Source organism: Thunnus thynnus, chromosome 2, assembly GCF_963924715.1.
Source record: "Thunnus thynnus chromosome 2, fThuThy2.1, whole genome shotgun sequence".
Classification (NCBI taxonomy): domain Eukaryota; kingdom Metazoa; phylum Chordata; class Actinopteri; order Scombriformes; family Scombridae; genus Thunnus; species Thunnus thynnus.
This window is the reverse complement of record NC_089518.1, coordinates 17,592,217-17,613,476: the sequence shown is the minus strand read 5'-3', so window position 1 is coordinate 17,613,476 and position 21,260 is coordinate 17,592,217. Positions and strand designations below refer to the sequence as shown.

Here is a 21,260-nt window from a genome sequence, read left to right as displayed (position 1 = left end):
GGAAAGGATTTGACTGATAACTGACACATTTCCTTATTGTTCCAGTTATTTTGTTTTTCTGCTGCTTGTTGGTGACAGAGGGGGCATGTACTACCTAATGCACATAAATACACATTGATGTAATCTGATGTTCATGTAATCTTACCGTGATGTTACCCATGACACCCTCTCTGCGTGTAATATATAGGGAAACGTTGAATGGGCCCTCTGCTTCTGTGGATTCATTGTAGACACGTTCTCGAAGAGCATTCTCAGTAAACTGGACTATACCATTTGGGTCACCAAACTTCTCAATCTGGGAGACAAAAACACATTGAGAGATGCTGAAGCCTGCTATTAGATTTCCTTCTGCAAAAGGTGTTCTGATTGATCATGGTGAAATCAACCTTGCAGTCATTAATCAATGAAGTACCTTCAGTGTTACAGAGCCAGCCTGAGGATCTATATCCATGTCCCCAGACAGGATGTTGAGCTCTATAACAAATGTCTCCTCCACCTCCACTTCACCATGGGGGAGAATAAGCAGCTCTATGGTACGTGTACCTTCCTCTCCATCCCTGAAGAAGAAGGACCCGTTCACAGGGTCTCTAATGTCTGTATTGAATGGAGGAAGGACCTTTCTGCTGTTAGGGCCAAGGATGATCCAGCCAACCTGTCAAAGGGTAAACAAGTTTAAAAAGCTAAGATCTGACAGTAATTTGGAAGCAACCAGTACTGAGAGAGCTGAAGTGATGTAATTTTCTCTGTCTGATACCGTTGCATTGCCCACTAGACCGCCTGCTCTCTCCAAGACAAGGTTGAGCTTTAGAGTGGAGTTTGGGTTGACCAAGGTGATTAGGCTCTCGTTGAGGAAACGCAACACCCCGTTTGGAGAGTCATTTTTGGTGATGGTGACCCTGGCAACATTTTGAGAGCCTAGGACTGCTCCCCCCGTAGCTCCAACCAGCAGGACTTCAAATATCTCAGCATATTCACTGGGGAAGACAATTTCAACTTTGAATTATAATAAAAGAATATCTGTATAAATTGTATGAGAATTTCAAAACAAATTTGATGATTTATGTACAACTCAGCACTGATATTTTATCCTAAATATACAGTATACTTTAAATAATCAACCTAAAATGTTTTCTTAATTTCTCCTCTCACCTGTCCTGGTCATCTATGATAGTAACATTAATGTAGCTGGTATTCTGGCCATGGTTGAACACAACTGAGCCATTATTCAGGATGTAGTCGAGGTCAGGAGTTGCACTCAGGCCTTTTGAAATGAACTGAGCTGAGACCTGTCCATATGAACCCACTCTCCTCACCACTGGGATCAATAAAGTGCCCGCATCCTCCTCAACTGAAAGAAAGAAGCCAGGAGGAAACAGGGATTTATTCTCTGTAACACACAGTGTTATTGCAAACTTTGCATGGCAGATGATTTATATTTGTGTGTTTGCCTCACTTGAACATTGCACATAAGTTATTAAACAGCTACTTTTCAATGTGCCTTTGTTTTGACTTACCTGTAATGCTGATATAGTCCTGCCTAAACTCCAGGATACCCTCAGCATTGTCATTTGTCTGTATGACCACAGTAAGAGAAGAGATGTTGCCTATAGCTGGAGGCTGGTCCAGCTGGAGACCTGACTCTCTCACTGCGTAGTCCACAGCACTGACCACCAGAGGGAGACACAGAATGAAGAGTGACTGACAAGAAGTCTTTGAAAGTCATATCAACACAATATTTTGACTAAATTAAGGCTCTGCAGTGTCTGTGATGTGAATGACGAGGACCCTCCAGTCCCACTTGCAACATAATTTCTGAAATTACTATAAACATTATGACCAACCATTTGTGGCCTTTACCCAACTAATTTTACTGTACCTGACATTGACTAGCTCCACCGCGGTGATGTTGAGGAAGAACACCTCAGGCCCCTCTGGAAGACTGTCATCATAGATACGCAGTGAGATTTGTTGTGAGTTCTGGCCTGGGGTGAAAAGTAGTCTTCCTGAAGCTGGAGTGAAGTCAACTCCGCTGACTGCTGTGTCGCTGGAGGTCTGATAGGTGACCCGCACACTACCCTGACTGCCTAAAGAGCGATTAACTGTCACATTCACCTGGGGAAAAGCATGTAGCTGTGGGTTAGGTTTTTGACTATAGTATATCAGATGTAGTCTATATGTTTTCTGTACATGACTCTGTACTCACCATTCCCTCCTCCTCAGTCGCCCTGATCTGGTGCTGGGTGAAGGAGAACAGGCCATGGGGGTTGTCGCTGGCTGCCATAATAACTCTGGCATGCTGCGCTATGGGACTGATTTCCAGTCCTGGGGTGGCAGACATGAGTGTAAGCCTGTACTCACGTCGTTCCTCAGGGAAATCATCATCCAGGGCCTGGTATCATGATGGATATGACAAGGTTACTTATGGAAAGCACGCAGAAGGTCATTATTATGATGCATTTTGATCTACATATGTGTATTCTGCAGACAATCTCCTAATTTTTCATTGAACACTACAATCCATATTACTCAGTACCTTCAGAGTGATGGTGGCAACAGACTGTCTGTCTCTCATAATCACAATGCCAGAGATCTCTTTGAACTCCGAAACCACAGCTGGGGTGATATTCCAGTAAACCTGGACCTCCCCAAAAACACCTGGCCCTCGCACAAGGCTGGGAGACACACACATATACAAAATGATACATACACCAAAGGATTTTCACATTCAATTCTTAACCAAACAAAGGAGGCACTGAAAATTAAAGCTCTCATATATCTTCCAGTGATGTTTATCTCACCTGACCACAGCACTGCCATTGTAATCTCCCTGAGGTTCTCCAATGATGATGTTCCTGGATGACTCTGCTATTCCAATAATCCCCAGGGCAGCCTTGTCTGCCCTGATAGTGATGGTGGCCAAGCCTGGAGGAGCGCATGACCAGTGAAGGGAGCACATATCAATGAAAGACAATAAATAATAAATTGATGCAGTAGCCATGCAATTTTTTTCCTAAATACTGACCATTTAGGGGGTCAATGACAGTGCCACTCTCAGCAGGAAACAGTTGGACAGTGAAGTGCTCATCTCCTTCCAGCACAGTGTCAGTGAGGGCTCTTATCACAAACGTCTTTATTGACTCAGTCTGGAAGGTTTAAAACACTATCACTGTATAGCAGACATCATGAAGAAACTTGCATCATACCTATGTATTGACCTTTATAAATACAAAAAGAACAACAAAATGTCGTGAGTGATGTTGCATATTATTACACGCAAACTAAATCATTACATAGAAATAATACTGTACTGTGTGGTGGGACAATGACACCACCCCTTTTATATTGTACCTCAGTGAAGACAAGTGTTCCATTGAAAGGTGAGAGGTCATCTTTAGCCTGGCCTTCTAGCTGCCACACAAGTGTCACCACCCCCTCTCCTCCTTCACTACGCAGCACTGCTAGTGTCGCCACAGCAGCGGGATCATCCACAAAATCTGGCTCACTCACAGTAACCTGAGAGAGGACCGAGTAAGGTGATTATATAATGATACCAACAATAAAATCACACGCATCACCAGTTATACCAGAGTTGAGGATCACTGTGATGATATTTAAAGGATTGGAGATGGTGTTGGTGCTTTATTTTGTCACAGTGGAGGAATGAGAAGGTATCAAAGTATGTAGGTGTATTTAAGTCTAGGTGATCCACAAATCTGCTTATGGAGGAAGTGTACATAAGTATGACTAATTTAGACTCACCTCCAGTTCCCGAAATCCAAATCGTCCGAGAGGTGAGTCATTAGGTGGAATGCTGATAGTTACAGAAGTCACCTCTCCGAGTCGAGCACCACCAATCACACGCAGTAAATTTACTCTGAAGGTTTCCGAAGTCTCTACTTGTTCATCGTCCAAGATGGTGATGGCAATAATGGCTTCACTCTAAGAACAATATGAGGAAACAAAATCTAACACTGAGGATTTCAAGATAATAACACCTGTATCGTCTGTGGTTGTGGACAGTCTCTACTTGTGGCTCAATGATATTTAATACAAGTTCATTCTAAATATGGATAATCTAACCATTTACCTGCTCATCTTGAAAGGTGATGTTCCCAGATGTAGGGCTGAAATCATTCAAATCAGCAGTGAGGGGCTGAGCCTCCCAGTAGATGACCAGTCTTCCAGTTGTACCAGCAAGTCGCACTACTGACAGATGGAGGATGTTGTCTGGTGGTGGTATCTCATAGGCCAGCATGCTTCCAGGGAAATCCTGGAGAAGATGTTTAGAAATAATATCTAATTTTTGAAGAATACAACTTAGGATTTAAATATCTATTACATTATTACATTACATTATTCATTTAGTCTTTTGGTTGTATCATTATGCATCAGTTCAGAGGTTGTTGAAGAGGACTGCAAACTCTCTAACATGGTAATTTCAAAGTCATAGTCACAGAGATGATCCTGCTCTCACCTCAGACACATTAAACTGCAGAATCCCTCGAGGGTCATCATTCTCCTGGATGGTTACTTCCGCCACTTCCATGCCAGGTCTCTTTACACTGGGCTGGCCTGCTCCAACTGACCCTCTAACTAGCTCCACACTGGTGATATTTACCAGGAAACTCTCTGCCAGCTCTGGGATGTCATCCTTAGAAAACACACATTTAGGCAAACACACATATGCATGAACAGATGCTCTTACTCTCTCTCAAAGTCATAAGCTTTGTCACTAAATTTAGCTTTGTGGTTACACAACTGCAGTTAATGGTGCAAACAGGAATCATCTTGGATAGCGCAACATTTTAAGAGATTTATACAACTTATCCTCATAAAAGTATTAATGAAGCCTTGCAGTCACAAAAGACTGGCAAACTGTGTCTCACATCATTTACTTCAACCTCTAGTATAAACACACAAAATAATCATAAAATCCCATTAGTGGGAGGTTGAAATGGACATTATAGGGCCCAGAAATGTATCTGGGAGAGAAAAGGAGAGGGGAAGGATAAGCAAAAAAAGCAAAGAGAAGAGATAGACAGTAACCATAGATACAAGGAAAGGAAAAGTTGATCAAAAGTGAATGGGTATAAAGGGAGTATTTGAATGGAATGCAGAAAGGAAGGGAAAGAGCTGCATTTTCCCTCTTTTGATTGACTACACGTGGCATTTTAAGGCTAGTCTGATAGTCAGCAGGGCTGCTTGGTTAGTTTTATCCTGAAGGGAAGAAACAGACCCCAATCTACACACACACCAGTCTGAATGGGCACAAGTGTGGGAGGTGTGAGATGAAGGAAAACTTAGAAAGGAAGATTAAAATTGTGACAAAGATTGAGCAAGAAAATCTATTATACCTCATTCCAAAAGATGATGGGAGACTGGTGCATTTTAAGAAGAACACTATCATAACACTGCCATATTCCTAATTTATTTTTCTTCATTCAGATAGATTTAATCAGCTCTATTACACAACAGTCCATACTTACCGGTAGGACTGTGATAGTAACAAGGGCCACAGTAGCACCATCAATCATGATGATGGTGTCGTCTTTGGTGGTGTAGTCCCGTCCTGCGGTGGCCTGGTTGGATGGGGGCTGGTATAGGGCTGGTCTGGTCTGGTAATGGATTGCCACCTCACCTGAGGAGCCCTGCTCCCTCACTATGGACAGGGTCACATTGACTGGAACCCCTGCAGGTTGGAAGAAAAGGGAGGTTACACAATGTTAAAAAACAGCACGAAAATTATTATTTCCAAGATGTGTCATGTTAAGGAAGACGGCAACAACAACTTGAATCTGTAAAAATCCCATACATGTAGGTTAAATAATATTTGAAGGACAGAGGTATGTTACTGTACCACACAGACTACTCTGACATCTCGGCTAACCTCCAAAACACAGATTAAGACAAATCCTAAATTACTTCAAATCCTGGAAACCGCTGCAGATCTCCTTTACAGTAAATCTCAAAGCGTGATTACCGTAATAGCTCCTTAAGAATCCTTATTCAAAAATAAAATGAATGACTGGTATTCAGCAACCAGCTTAACTCTATTAGAGAGGATTATCTTTCAATATGTAACTGCAATGCGCTGTGAAATAAACATTTAGTGACTAATCATCACTCGTTCATTCATCTCTTGCAACAGAAATTCTTACTCTGTGGTTCTTGTGTTAGTGTAAACTGTGAGTCCAGATGCCATCCAATCACCCCGTAGGGAGAACCATTTGGTAGGATGGTGAGTAGAGCTTGTGCCCGCTGCTTGTCAACGACTGCAGCCTGCTGTAGGTCCTGAAGCCCCACAGTGGTGACATCCATGAGGGTGATAGTGACACTCTCTCTCAGTTCTGGCACACCATCTGCTATCACAGTCAGTGAGATGATCGCTACCGATTGGCCCTCTGAAAACGTTACCTATTATGGAAAACAAAATGTTAACTTCATTTCACAAATCAGTGACATTACTTTATTATTATTATGCCACTTTTAAACTTTGATAACATTTCATATTCAAACATGTTGTATATAGATACAGTAATGTGTCTTTTATTATGATAAGTAAGTATAATAGGAGGTTAACTCACCACTCCTGAAGTGGGGTAAATGTCTGCCAGACTGCCATTTGCAGTCCAATGAACAGTTAGTCTGCCAAAAGTCCCTCTTCTCCTCTGGACACTCAGAGTAATTTGATTATTTTGTTCCAGTTCCTCCACTTCCATAGATAGAGAATTCTGCAGAGAGGTAATGATAATGTGATGAATATGATGCTTAAATTTGACATTGAAATGATTCTGATGTGGTTTACCTAACTTTAAGTGGCTTTTAACACAATTGCTGTAATATGAAGACTACTATGGCTGAAAACACAGGGTATCTTACATCAAAAGGTTTATCTGCTAACCTGAGCAAAGCCAATGACTCCATGGGCATCATCGTTGGTCGGGACAATGACAGTCACTTGACCACCAAATCCAATCTCAGCACCACCCTTTGGATTCTTCAGGCTAACCTGAAAGCTCTCCTGCTTCTCAGGGATGTCATCATCTATGACATTCACTGCTATCTGCAGTTCACTATCGCCTGGTAAAAAGTGCAACTCGCCATAACTGAATGTGAGGAAATGAAGAAAACAACATAAATTAGTTTGTCTTTTTTGTCTTATTTGTCTTGGGCAGGATTTGCCTTCATGAGCAAACACTAGCACATTCCAGACTTAGAAAAGACTATTTGGATACCTGGGTATGAAATCAGATTGATTGGAGACAGAAGTGAATTCATAAACTGTGGAACTGTTCTCCTCAGTGGAAGCCAAGAGGATCTTGGTGGTGTTGAGGGACGGGACCATGAGAGAGAGGAAGCTAATGGCTGGAGGGGCTCTCAGCATCATGGTGAACAGGTTGACATCAGACCTCCAAGAGTAGAGCGATGAGCTATTTCTACCAGCTAGCAGGACATAAGCTGTGAAAGGAGATAAGATTTAATTGATTTAATCAAGATGTCCGGTGAAAGGATTTCAATAGTGCAACTGGATTAAAATGATGAAAGCTATCTTTACAAACAAAGCACTTTATCCGATAACATATGTACTTACTGACTCCAGAAGGAGCAGTAAAGGGATGAATAGAGGTGAGGCCTGGGTGAGGAATGGATTGATACAGCTGAGGTAAACGCTGCCCTGAGCCCCACCATAACACCTCACAAGATGGAGAGAGACCTGAAGAAAGATACATGAACACACAAACACGCACACACATTTAGATTCTTTCACACTAGAATAACACGTTTATGTAAAGTAAGGACTGGTCTTACTGACACACCCAAGACTGACAAATTACAACCTCTGTGTCCCTCTGTGGCTCTGCTCTCCTCGACACTGAGGCCTTTCCAGTAAACCCACAACAGGTCTGAGACAGGGAAACTCACCACTTTTGCAGACTCAGAGAGATTATGTCTCATCAAAATATACAGAGTGTAGTATAAATATATGATCTGGCACTACCTTGTGCATTTTGTCATGTTAGTTGAGACAACTGTACAAGGCTATTTTGTCTGTAATAGACACATAGTTTCTGTGTCCCTTCTAAAGTATCACCGATTTGTTTGTGCTATCCTAACCAGCATCTAACCACCACCCAATCCACTAAAAAGTACAGTGAACCACAGAAAATAGCATCTCATTATTGTAAAAACACAACTATCCTCTTAACATAGCATAGATTAAGTGCATTTAACTTCCATTCTGAGCCATTTCTAAATATGTAGTCTCTGCAATACAGTCAACTAACACATACATTTTAAATTTACAAATTTTGCTTGTCACATCTGCTCATTGATGCTCTCATAATTCAAGAAGAGACTGGCAGTAGTTGTTTAAATGTGCAAAATAAAAAGACAATTTATTAATGTTATGGGAAGTCAAAGTAAGACAATTACCCTCAATAACAACCAACAGAAGAGTGTCATCTGCTCTTGTGTGGATTGCCTCCACCAGACTGGCTCTGCCGTTGAGTGGGAGCGGCTCTGGATTCAGAAACCTTCCGCTCGTCCACTGAAGCAGGAGGCAGCTGAGAGTCTGTTTGTCTACGCACACCACCAAGTAAGGAACAGCTGCACGAGTGAATGGAGTCACACTGAGGATGTCCTGTTCAAAGTCAAGGGTCTGGAGAAGGGTGAAGGAGCCTCCACTCCAAACAAAAATCTATGGCACAAAACAAACCAAATAACAAGACTTGAAATTAGTCCGATGAGGAATTTTACCCGTTTTAATGATCTTGACACACCTGAAAACACATAAAAATCTGTGTTATTGAGTTCAAGCCTCACTTAAAGTCTAGACAGTGGAACAGTCAGCCTCACCTGGCTTGATGCGATCAGATAATCTCTGCCTTCAGTGGAAAAGTGTTTCACATCCAAAGCTTCAACACCTAAGGTTTGTGCCTAAAGAAATCAGATTGCACTAATTCATATGAAGGCAACACAAAACAAGGGAATGAAACTGTGCCAATGTACAAAAACTTGATGTAAGCAACGAGTACCACAATTGGGATGATACTTACCAATGTGACATTGAGGTCCATTTGTAGTTTAAAGATGCTGAGGTTGGCAGCAGGGGAAAAGGGAGGGCCACTATGTGTGATGGCTATGTAGGTAGAGTTATTAACTGCAAACCCGATACAAGAGCTCGGGTCCTGAATCCTGACAGACTGGAATGACAAAAAAGATTAAGATTTTTTTATGATTATAATGTAAATAGTTATAAATTAGCTCTGTAAGCACATGTGTTTGCAGTAGGAGGATCAGGTGCTGGTTGAGAGGAACAATACTGTAGTTATCCTACCTCTACTGGCACAAAAACACCCTGCCATCGATAAAGAGTGGCCAAAGTGTGGGAGGATCCAACAGTGGGACTCTTATCCAGCCTCATAGCAAGGAAAGCAGGCCCTTCAGGGAGGGAGCACCAAGCAGAAGTGGGGTTGTCCTCAAAGCTCTGGTACACACCCATCACTGGGAGATGACCCTCTGGAGGAAACAAGTAAGAAAAAGGAATTATAATGACATTGATTATTAGAAGAGAAGGATGATAAAAGGAACGACAGAAGAAAAGAGGAGATTTCAGGAGCTTGAGACTTTGAATACAAACATTTATTGGTCTCACCAGAGGCAAAAGCCGTGACAGACTGTGTCTCCCATTCCACACTGACAGCTGACTCCAGACCATTGCTGCGAGACACGATGAGGAAGACTGCTCCACCACCTTCATTAATCACCACTTCTGTGTTAGTTCTGTCCAGAAAATGCATATACAATTGATAAAACTACATTTACATGTTTTACATGTGTGTACATGCTTATGTATTTGTACACATTTTCAACAGGGGTTTATGTTTTCTTAAGTTTGAGGGCCTTCTTAGTGCAATTCGATCCAGACCTGTTGAGAGCAGGTCTGATGCGGAACAAGCCAGAAGGAGCAAGGTTCTCCAGGACGGTGATAAGAGTGTGGAGTCGGTCACCCAGCCGTGCACCTCCTGTTGGGTCTGACAGGGTCACTGTGAAAGTTTCATTCACTTCAGGCTCAGCATCCAGCACTGCCCAGATCTCCAGCATCTGAAACAACACAGATAAAACAATGACTCACTAGCCAAATAAACATAACTGGCAAAATGCTTTTCTGTATGTTACAGGCAGAAGAATGAAGGCTCAAAACATAAGATCCATTTTACATTACAAAAACAGTAAACATAAAATCTGAAACTGATATTTGAAGTAACTAAATACTGACTACTAATATGTATTATACAGTAAAATTTCAAAGCTTTGAGTGAAAAAGAAAAGAAATATCAGTCTTTTATAATGTACATGACTTCTCATGTTTAAATGCTGTAAATCTATTTTCTCTCACCTTAAACCTGACTCCATCCTCCAGTACCACAAACCCTTGTGCTGGCATCAGGTCGCCCTCTGCTAGGCTGCCATTGGCATCTGTGATGGAAAACTGAACGGTTACGGTGCCAAATGTGCCTTTCTCAGGGTTCCGTACCACGTACAAGGTGGCCACACTTTCACTCAGCACCGACACAGATGTGGGCTCCTTCAATAAGAAATGCTCGCTGGTGTTAAAGGAGATGACACCATGTCCATCGTCACTGGCCAGGATATTCACGGTTGCTGTAAGTAAATAGAGAGACGTACTTAAGGAGAATAATATCAAAGTTACATATGGTTACATGAGAATAAATTCTTATATATTATCAATTCTTGTAAACTTGACATTAATTTAATATCTTTTAAATACTTTTTTAGTGTTAAGCAATCGTGTATAATGCCTCATTTCATGTCCTGTCCTGTTTAAGAGTACACGATAAGGTATTTAACCTGATATGCCATGATGCAAATAACTGATTGAATGGTGGTCTCCGCAGAGTCTGTTTTCATACACCATTTCACCACATTGTGTGGTACTGTGTTTATTTTACCGCTTACCATAAAGAAAAAAGTTGCCTGTGTTTACATTAATATTTTTTTTTTAGTTTGTTAGTGGTCAGTTGAACTCATGGTTAGGAACAACACGAAGAAGACGCACAGTTGCTGTGGTTACCCACTGTTTAATTTACTTTGCCCTGTGATGTAGACCAGTGATTAAACTGTTAATTGGAACAATGTGAGAATGATAAAGAACTTTAAAAATCCTACAAATCCTATAAAGCCTCCCATTCAGTCAGAAACAAGTATTTTCTTTGGCCTTAGTATAACACCTCTTTTATCTCACATGTTAATTTATCAAATTCCTAACCCTCTTACCGAAAATCTCCACTAATTCTTCACCATGAATTGCACATTTTGTAGATTTTGACCAAATATACACTGAAAGTCTTTTTTCGAAAGTCTTGTGCTGCTTGATTCTACTGCACTGAAAATTTCCCAAATTCTATTCTATTCTATTCTATTCTGCTCTATTTACCTGTAGTATTGGTGCCCAATTGCAGCCCAGGGGAAGGCTCGGACATGATCAGCTGGAATCTTTCAGCTCCCTCTGGAATGTCGTCATCAATGATCTGCACTTCTACAAACTTATGCCTTTCGCCATCAACAAAATGAAGCATCTGGGTGGACAGAAGGATTTTCAGTTAAAAAAAAACATACTACTACAAATATTACACAGCGCAGGATATTCCATGTTAGTGTGTAAGTGTGGGTCTCTGACTGTGTGTGTGAATGGCTGACCATTTCGCTAGTGTTGTAGTCCAGTCCTTGCTGAGCCTCGAGGTTCTGAGCGTAGAAGAAAAGAGAGACATTTCCATATGTCCCTTTGTTCCTGTAGGCCACTAGAGTCAGCACCCCTATTGATTCATTCACTTCAAACCTGGAAACCACAAACATATTTGTATGGGAAAAAAACATTATAATTACAGCATGTGTAAATCAACATAAGAAATCTGTTAATCATAGGTGCTTTCTTACATGGTATTTGTCCATTCAATGACTCCTCTAATTCCATCATTAGCAGCAATGCTGACCTCTGCCACCAAACCCTGAGTGTCTAGGGGAAAAAAAACAAAAACACTGCACTAGCAATGGCACTGGCACTGACTTTAGGGCTATAACTGCAGTGCAAGCTCCAACAGCAAGTTGTGCAAGATCAAACTCTAGAGGATCTAATTTTTCTCATGCCACATTTGAGCGAAGGATTACAGCTAAGAAGCGTCTTCTGTAAGTGGCTTGGGAGGTTGAGCGGCCAAGTCTTTTGGGTGGACTGATTTATGACCCCCTGAATAGTCTTCTCCCATTCACTCTATGGCCAAGGTACTGGGAGGCCAGCTATGGGTTTAGTTTGGCTTTCTCTCACCTCACCACACAGTGCTACTCGGCTCCCACCAAATCCCCAGGCTTCCTCAATCATGGAAAGCATCAATCTCACCATCCAAGCCACATAATGACTGCTGCCAAAAGAACGGCTGTGTGTTTACTGTGCGTCTCCAGGCAGAAGGCCGATAGTATTCTGGGAGTCTCCAAGTCCTGCTCAGCCCATAGTATTCTGTCTACTCATCACTTTCTAAAGTTACTCATTCATAAATTGGACTGTGGTTTGCATTATGCAAAAACAGTAGCAGTAACTACCAAAGCTCTGTCATGGCGCACTTTGACAGTCAACTACAATGTTGTAATTCAATGTACAATACAAGAATATTGTACATCAGGCTACATGGCATTTTAGGCAAAGCTTGTGAGCATATGAAAGTGTGTTTTACCTGGCAATGTGCAATACACAACCTCTACTCATCAAACAGAGCAAAGTGATGTAGAATTGGGATAAATTATAGGAAGAAAAGGAAGTAAAGTAAATTCACAAATTTCACTAGAGAACTAAAGAAGATGCTGAATACATCAAAAAAATAAAACTAACAGAGAGAGACAATGAGGACAATCTATTAAGATCTTTACTCGTAATTTGCTGCAGTAATGGCACAAAGTAATTCAATAATCAGTACAGATCAGATTTAAGCTGCTTAACTGCTCTATACCTAGTTGGGGAACAGTGGCAAGGGTTGTGATGAGTACTGCTGATGTAATGTTGACCAGGAAGAACTCCTGCAACTCTGGAATGTCGTCCTGGTAAAACAAAGGGAAATGAAAAGCTTAAAATTCAACATTCAAACAAATCTGCTTCAACTGAGTAGAGCTTGCATAACATAAGAGCTTATCTTGGCAGAGATCAAATCATTTCCAACCCCACAACAAATGCAGGTAACACTAATAGCAGTCAGCACAAAAATGCCATGTCTCAATGTTTTCTTAATATCAGACTGATGGTGGAGCAATGGTTAAAATTTGCTGCTTCTTGATTGATGATGCTTTCCGCTACTGCTTTACCCTCAATAAGCAAAGCAGTAAAGAATTGTAAATGATGAAGTATAGTGGAAAGATAAATCATGCCACAATGGTATGTTAAAAATCCATCTTTTCTGATATATCACCTTAGCTAACAAGTTTGATGGACAGACCAATTAAAGAATAGAAGAAATAGAAGAAAGTCACAGTCTTTACCTCCAGTATGGTGACAGGAATGGCAACAGAAGTCTGTCCATCCTGAAGGATCACAAAACCAGTTCCAGAGACAAAGTCTTGTCCCGGGTCAGCAAGAGCACCCTCTACCTGGGATAAGTCCTGTAGAGAACCTCTGATAACCTCATAGGTGATATTCACAGCTCCTGGACGAATACATTTAGGCATGATATCAGTTAAAAAGCCAAGGATTCAAATATGTATATAATCAACAAATTAGTGATTAGCAGTTAAATGGAATAAATCTAATTCACAGGGAACTTATTCATTCCTACTACACATTTTTGTCTTTACACTCAGCCCACTGACCTGAAGCTCCAAACTCCCTGTTGATGTAGATGTTAATAGTTCGGTCCTGTTCTTCTGTGGACACCCTGAGGGATGATGGGGCAATGCTCAGCATCCCATAGGGTACATCGCTGGTGTCAACAGTAAGCACTGCCTCTCTGCCCTGAACATCAAGGACAGCATGGCCGGTCACCGCAACACCTGTGTCAGGAAAATGTCAATCTGTGTAAGAATTCTGATTAGGGTTATTTTGAGGTACTTGTGGTTTCTTAGTAAATATAGCTCATGTGTATCATATCACAATAAGCTAATGCATGATTATCAACCACAGAGGTACTAAGAGCAGACGTGTTACCAAAAGTTTGTATGTTGGACAAGGAAACTTTGTATTCGTCTTTGTCCTCTGGTGTGGCATCATCAAGAAGCTGTAGGTCAATGGTGTCATTCAGCTTTCCCTGTAGGAGATACATAATAAAATACATAGTTCCTGCTGTAGATACCAAATCACAGTTTATAACAATTTAAATCATGAACAATGATCAACAATCAACAACAATGACAACGTGCTGGTATATGCCATTGTCTGCATTGCTACAGTGCACAACTGAACTGGCCCTTTGTACACATTTCTGTAACCGTGCTGTCACAACAAAATGTAAAATGATCTCCATCCAGTATTTTACCTCAGCAAAGAAAAGCCTCCCTGAGGTTTTGGTGAAGGTCCGGTCTACCAGGGACCCTTGTATAGTCCAGTCCACAGTGACATTACCCAGACCTGGAGCTGTCCTCAAAACTAACAAGGACAGCTTCTCACCTGTAATACAAAATATGACACAGTCAGCCCTAACGCTCGATGCAAAACCAGGAGTGATCTGAAATGCTGTGTCTTCTTTTCTCCTTTTCATTAACTGTGAGTGAAATTTATGCATAATCAGAATAGGATAGTGCAGTACATGAGAAGCCTTTCCAAAGCTTTAACTCCCAAAGCTTTGCAGATACTCATTTTATGAGTTTAAATTATAAGTGAAGATAATGTAAAAAGGTTTTCTTATAGATCCAGGTAAAGACAGTTGAGGGTCTCTAATTGTATGGATTATACTCAGTGAGACGTCAACTGCTCATGCATACATAATTTCCTGATAATGACAGACAGCCACAGGGACCACCTGTTGCTGCAAGCTGCCATTGCTATGAGTGTATTCCCTTACCTTTGCACTCACACATAATTAGGACACATCTCTAGTGACAATGGAAAAAGGTTTGAAATACAATGTATGGGTGTGATAATGGACATACATGATGTATATTGTACATCCAAACAAACTTACAAAGCATCAAAAATAACTACGCACCCTCTCTGGCGATGACAGAACGTGAGGATGGATGGAGTCCTACTATCCCAGCCACATTATCATTAGCCAGTATCACTATGGTTACAGTATCAGAGCTGGGCAGGATTCGACTTCCTCCCTCCGTATTGACAAGACCAATCATGAGGCTCTCGTTGTCCTCTGGTTCAATATCATCTCTGATTACTATCTCTATTGTCTTCTTCAGATCACCTGTAGACACAGAGGATAAAGTATGTGGAACATGGTTAAGAGTACATGCTAGGATCTTTCAATTCTCCTGACTATTAGATAAATGAAAGCAAACACATTTAAATGTCATGTGAATAATTCCAAGATACATGGACCAATGGTGAAGGTTTAATTAGGACATTGTCCCAAGTAACTACTTCTAAGGAGTTGAAATGCATTTTTTAAAATATAATTCTTCATAGAGAATTATAAAAGTGCACGCTTTTGCTCATCAGTGAGTGATCCACCTACCATTAAAAACCAGAGTCCCTCCAGTCCCTGTGAAGTCAGCATCTGGTGTGGCTTTCCCTCCAACAAACCTCCACTCTACAGTGACAGCCCCTACATTTCCTCCCCTCCTTTCTACAACCAGGGGCACCACAACCATAGGTTCTTCTCGAACCTCTAGATAGAGCCCCTCGTTAGTGGCGTTGGAGCTGAGGCTGTATATCAAAAATATGCCAAATGCATCGCCATTCATCCCTATAGTCACCACAGCTTTGTCTGGCTGGCCAATCGAGGGCAGGTTCTTCTGTGCCACCGTCAGATTCATCAGCTCGACCTTCAAACAACACATGGTTATACGTTTTATTTGTTATACAATTTGCTGTAAAACTTGAATAGAATGTGTGTAAGAAACCATTAATATCGAGCAATACACTGTACATATTATTGGATTTTACCTTTAAGATCTTTATGGAGAAACTCTCGGCCATTTCAGGGAATTTATCAGTCAATATTTGGACTGTGAGGTTGGCGACCCCTGAACCATCCTCCATGAAGGCACTTTGAGCTGTCACAGGGGTGTAATCACTCCCTGCCACAGCCTGGGCACTGAACAGCACTGCAGCTGCAGTGACATTTTTTATGTAAGTCATAACCTGGGATTTTGTGGTCAGCTGGTCTGCCCCTGAAGTTACCCAAGTGCAGGATGGTGGAGTCACGGCTGATGAAAGAGAGAAGGCCTGGCAGGCATGCTCTCTCAGACATGCAGCAGCACATGCAGCCAGGGGGTCTCTCTGACCAGTGATGTTTATTGTCCTATGGGGGGCTGTGGATGGAATGCCTGGTTTTGGGGGTTCATAGTACATAAGCAGGTTCTGGCCCTCGGCCTGAGCTGAGCCAACAACATCAATCTCGGAAGTGCTGTACAGGATCTTTAAGCGACCAAAGTGACCCCCTCTGAAATGAAAGCAATGGTGATGATGGAAAAAAGACAGATGATAGGAAAAGGGGGGTTAGTGTAAGTAGTAAAAAACAGCAAAAAAACTATTTTTGCAGAAAAAAAAAAAGATCATCAAAAGTACCTCCTGCGGACACTAATATTGGCTCTATACACTCCTTCCAATGGCTCCTGAATGCGGTAAACGGACTGTTCAAAGAAGACTGTCCCATAGGGGTTGTCATTGGCAGGCACTATAATGTTAACAGATGTGTCAGCTCCAAGGTTTCCCCCATTACTGGCACCAGTAAGCTCTACCTTAATTATCTAGAAAAGACAGAAAGAGTGTTATATACACTGCGACCTGTAAATACAGTAAATGTCCTAATTTAGACCATTAAATGTCCTAATTTAGACCATTCATATTGTTATGTTCAGTCTCAGTTCCTTACCTCAGTGATTTCAGGAACATCATCAGCTAGGACCTCCACTCGGAGTGTCTTCATGGTCTCTCCAGGAGCAAACCTCACTTCTCCTGATGTGGGTCGGATGTCCCCCACAGCTAATTTACCATTGACAGTGGCCTGCCATTGAACTACCACTGTTCCAATAGTACCAGCATTACGGACTATAGGCAGCGTGACCTCAACGGAGCTAGATCCTGGTTCCTCTATGGTGACTGGGACAGCCTGGAAGACTAAGTAGGAATAAAACAAAGTCAAGAACTTGCTGAAGGACCCTGTATAATTGTGCATACAAGATGAAAAGACTGAAACTAACCAAAGGCACCAAAAGGGTCATCAGAAGGCAGTATGGTGATAATGGCACGTGTGAGCTCTCCCAGCAGAGCTCCTCCAGTGGTCTGGTTGAGCAGCTCAATAAGAAAGGTCTCCTCCAGCTCAGGGATCACGTCATTGATGACATAGATGGGTACAGATTTACTGGACTCCCCCTCAAGAAGGACCACATCAGTGGAGGCTACGCTGTAGTCCTCACCTACAGGATGACACATATGCACACATGTATGAACATGGCAAACCTCTATACACACAAACTGTAGAGACAATTTACACTGCCCAACACTTACTGACTCTGGCGGTCAAAGGCACGGCTCTGAACTTGACAGATACGTCAGCAAAAATCCCCCCTACACGTGTGACGTTTATTATGGGACCAACATAGTGCTCAGCCACACTGACGGCAGAAGCTGACAGTTGAAGGATTCCAAAAGCATCGTCACTGGCCTCCACTATCACCTGGGCTACAATGTCTGTCTTGGGGCCCAGAGAAGGGGAACTGGAAACTGTAAGGGACAGTAAGAGGATATTTTATCAGTGTAGTGTAGTATGGTTGAAGTATCATTACATCTAAAATTACTTTTTCAGGTAAAATCTGTGTCAGTAGCTTACTGAGTCTCTCCTGCTCTCCTTTGATGAGTTGAACACCGATCAACTTCACAAACACTGACTCGTCTCTTTCTGGATCCTCATCATCCAGAATTCTGAGGGTGATGTTTGCTTCACTCTGATTGGCAAAGAACACGACGGAATCCAGGAGAGGAACAAAGTCCCGCCCCTCAGAGGCTCGGCCCACATCGGGGGTCATGTAAGGTGCCGGATCGGCCTCTTTTAGTGTCACGTACGTGACTCGCACCTGGGTAAATGAATATTGCAAAAATATAATTTGGTACATCCATAACAAGTGAGCATCTATCAATTTGGTTTAATTATTTATTCCAAGTCAAAGACACAGAATCATCATCTTAAAATTCACCTCAATAAAACATATCACATTGTTTTATTAAAGAATGCTGCCAGTCACAGAATTGGCAGTAATTTCTATACTTCTACACCTATTCAGTTCATTAATCTTCTATAGTGGGACACACCTGTCCCATCAGGCCTCTCTGTCGCAGGATGGTAAGGGTGACGGTTGAGTCTGCTTCAGGAAGTCGGACAGGCGTCGTGACATTAGAAAATACAAAAACACCATAAGGATCGTCATTGGCGAGCACAGTCAGAGAAGCAGAAGTCTGGACACCCAGGCGACCGTGGGAGACGTTAACCAAGGACACGGTGAAACTCTTGTCCAATTCAGGGATTTCATCCTGGGCAACTCTGATGGTGATGTTCTCTGATGTCTGACCTACACCAAAGGTGATGTTACCAAACCTGCTGACGAGTTCCCCCTCGGAGCTGGGATCAGCCTCCCAGAACAAAGTTACATTGGAAAGGTCACCAAAGGACCGATCCACCTGGGAGAGGAAAAAAAGATTTTGTATGATGATGAACATTACTGTATGTTATGCTGCATTTAAAAATAGTAACTAACTTTGTTCTCAGAGCAGTATCAACATCTTGACTACTGACCTGTAGGACCACAGAGCTACGTCCATCCTCAGGTTCTGTCCCGTTAACAGACAGGGAATCAGGACTGAACTGGAACACTCCGTGGGCATCATCAGAAGCAGCGATGGTCACTGTAATGTGGGAAGCAGCTCCCAAGCTGGCTACACACACACAATACAAGATACAATCCTGCGTTACTGTTTATAGATATAGTTTGGATTCGCATTTTTAAGAGTGAAGTAAATGAAAAGTACCCAACGGCTTGAGAAGAGGGAATGGAAATGTGACACATCTTTCAATCAAATCAAGCTGCTGATTTTGAACAAGAAAGCTTAATAATATTAATAATAACAAAAATAATAATAAAAATACACACCTTCTTACCACTACATAAAATGATATTATGTTCATGTGCATCAGATTGAAGTGTGTATGTGGAGGTTATTTCAGAGTGCCCAATTTAGTGTAAAGCACTAGGGTTTGCAACACGTCATGTGAACCACTTACCACTACTACCACTGCTGAAAGGCTATTTGCTTTTCCCATATCACTCTCTTTGGGTACCTCTCACAAGGGTCATAGTACAATGTAAACACACACTATCAAACACACATATGCATGTGCACATACACATTAACAGCTGTGTGTGAATGTATATGCACTTAAGACTGCACTGGTAGATACTAACTATGATGTTGGTGGTGATTTTTGTGCACCATGTTTGAGCCAATTTGTATCTAAATTAATGGAAGACCAGTGTATTAGTTTGCCAATATACCGTGTTGATAATATATTTGAGAGTTGGTCAGTGGCATACTAACAACGTGATCATGGTTTTATCTCTGCCCATGGTCAGTGTATACAATATGTTTATTATCATCTTATCAGTATCACTTATTTCACATGGCTGACCAGAGAAATCAATACAGAGTGGTTTGGGAATATTTCACTCAACAGCTTCAAGATTGGTTGTCCAATTCACCCACAATTTCATTAATATAGGTTTCAGAGGAGACTTCCCCAGCTTTTATGGCCCAAATGTTCATATTGATCATTCTTATCTAAGTTTAGAGGTCAGATTTAAACATCAGATCCAAACAGTATTTGTCAGCAGCCATGCATCACTTGGTTCCATGATAGAACTTGACTTTTAGATATACAACCTTGGGGAGTGAGAAATTATGTCGGTGTGGGAGTTGACGTAATACAGACGAGGAGTTCAGGGATTTAGGGAAGGGGAGACTTACCATGGTGTTGATAGGATGGAAGTAGGAAGTCAGAGTCACTCTCCCCACTACCACTTCCTTCACCATGCAGAAACTGATCCACTGATGTATCACACACCAGGATCACACAGGTGTCACACCAGGTTAGAATCAGACCACAGGAGTAGGTATCAAAGGGCAAATAGGAAGGATGGTTGGTAGGTAGGTATGTGGGAAGCACGCAGGAGCACAGCACACAAACACACAAATCGCAAAACACACAAAAACAGAAAGGCAGAATACAGGTTCACTTCAACTCTAAATCAGAGGATAGAAAATGGAAGGCTTCTAATAAAAATATAGTGAATTAAAGAAAAAGTGCAGATAAAGTAGTTCTAAAACACACTATCTATTAAAACACTATGTTGAATTTCTCACCTCCTCCATCAGCATTGTAGAGCTCTACTCTAAAAATCTTGTCCAGTTCAGGGACAGGATTGTCTATGATGGTGACAGTAATGAACTTTAACCTCTCCCCTGGAAGAAAGTCCAGCATGCCCTCTGAGTCCTGACAATGAAATACAGAAAAACAGGAATCAATCGAAGCTGCACGGCAGAAAGTTGAAAACTGGGGCCAAAAGTTAAAATCTCTACATTTATCAATAAGTCATCAGAATGGCATCAGTAAGATAGAAGACTTGAGGGAAAACTGACCTCATAGTCTTCAGGACTGGATGCTGTGAAGGGCGTGGTCCTGTATCCTACCATGACCCTTCCCAAAAGGCCTTGGGCCCTGGCCACAGGCAGACGGACTTGTCCATCTTCCTCATTAACAGTGACGTGGGCAGGTTCTAATGCCGGAGCAATCAACCCCTCCCCTGGAGGGCTAGGCTGAAACTGCAGCAGGCCTGGAAGTAAATGTGTTTGTGAGTTATAGCGATGATCAGAACAAAGGAGATGGGTGAGAAAAATGTGACACAAGAAGAAGGAGTGGGGGAAGAATAGAATAATTCACACAGCAGGAAGAAGTAGAGAGAAAGTTGTACTTATGTTCAGGTGACCGAATAAGCCACTTATCACAATATACTACTAATAATAGCAACACTGTTTTTTAGAT

At 41.8% G+C, this 21,260-nt stretch overlaps 1 protein-coding gene across 2 annotated transcripts in view; it reads right to left on the bottom strand.

Moving 5' to 3' along the window:
• The window catches only part of adgrv1 (adhesion G protein-coupled receptor V1), a 112,417-nt gene that overhangs the window by 57,136 nt on the left and 34,021 nt on the right, over positions 1–21,260 (bottom strand). For both annotated transcript variants that reach the window (XM_067607242.1, XM_067607253.1), the window contains 48 exons: positions 20,858–21,051; positions 20,582–20,711; positions 20,186–20,266; positions 18,960–19,099; positions 18,479–18,844; positions 18,000–18,243; positions 17,678–17,893; positions 17,371–17,586; positions 17,043–17,287; positions 16,736–16,917; positions 16,112–16,610; positions 15,681–15,990; positions 15,201–15,410; positions 14,532–14,662; positions 14,204–14,303; positions 13,870–14,049; positions 13,543–13,706; positions 13,020–13,107; positions 11,959–12,037; positions 11,722–11,860; positions 11,459–11,600; positions 10,400–10,665; positions 9,929–10,104; positions 9,656–9,783; positions 9,338–9,519; positions 9,057–9,203; positions 8,857–8,937; positions 8,434–8,698; positions 7,592–7,714; positions 7,236–7,458; positions 6,902–7,106; positions 6,585–6,731; positions 6,159–6,414; positions 5,487–5,689; positions 4,475–4,651; positions 4,088–4,270; positions 3,760–3,939; positions 3,349–3,513; positions 3,023–3,143; positions 2,799–2,922; positions 2,534–2,672; positions 2,204–2,389; positions 1,877–2,112; positions 1,515–1,663; positions 1,150–1,348; positions 755–974; positions 413–652; positions 146–295 (listed from right to left, as the gene is read on the bottom strand). In XM_067607242.1, the coding sequence (XP_067463343.1) occupies positions 146–295; positions 413–652; positions 755–974; positions 1,150–1,348; positions 1,515–1,663; positions 1,877–2,112; positions 2,204–2,389; positions 2,534–2,672; positions 2,799–2,922; positions 3,023–3,143; positions 3,349–3,513; positions 3,760–3,939; positions 4,088–4,270; positions 4,475–4,651; positions 5,487–5,689; positions 6,159–6,414; positions 6,585–6,731; positions 6,902–7,106; positions 7,236–7,458; positions 7,592–7,714; positions 8,434–8,698; positions 8,857–8,937; positions 9,057–9,203; positions 9,338–9,519; positions 9,656–9,783; positions 9,929–10,104; positions 10,400–10,665; positions 11,459–11,600; positions 11,722–11,860; positions 11,959–12,037; positions 13,020–13,107; positions 13,543–13,706; positions 13,870–14,049; positions 14,204–14,303; positions 14,532–14,662; positions 15,201–15,410; positions 15,681–15,990; positions 16,112–16,610; positions 16,736–16,917; positions 17,043–17,287; positions 17,371–17,586; positions 17,678–17,893; positions 18,000–18,243; positions 18,479–18,844; positions 18,960–19,099; positions 20,186–20,266; positions 20,582–20,711; positions 20,858–21,051 (8,927 nt within the window). The remainder of the gene's footprint in view (positions 1–145; positions 296–412; positions 653–754; positions 975–1,149; positions 1,349–1,514; positions 1,664–1,876; positions 2,113–2,203; positions 2,390–2,533; positions 2,673–2,798; positions 2,923–3,022; positions 3,144–3,348; positions 3,514–3,759; positions 3,940–4,087; positions 4,271–4,474; positions 4,652–5,486; positions 5,690–6,158; positions 6,415–6,584; positions 6,732–6,901; positions 7,107–7,235; positions 7,459–7,591; positions 7,715–8,433; positions 8,699–8,856; positions 8,938–9,056; positions 9,204–9,337; positions 9,520–9,655; positions 9,784–9,928; positions 10,105–10,399; positions 10,666–11,458; positions 11,601–11,721; positions 11,861–11,958; positions 12,038–13,019; positions 13,108–13,542; positions 13,707–13,869; positions 14,050–14,203; positions 14,304–14,531; positions 14,663–15,200; positions 15,411–15,680; positions 15,991–16,111; positions 16,611–16,735; positions 16,918–17,042; positions 17,288–17,370; positions 17,587–17,677; positions 17,894–17,999; positions 18,244–18,478; positions 18,845–18,959; positions 19,100–20,185; positions 20,267–20,581; positions 20,712–20,857; positions 21,052–21,260) is intronic.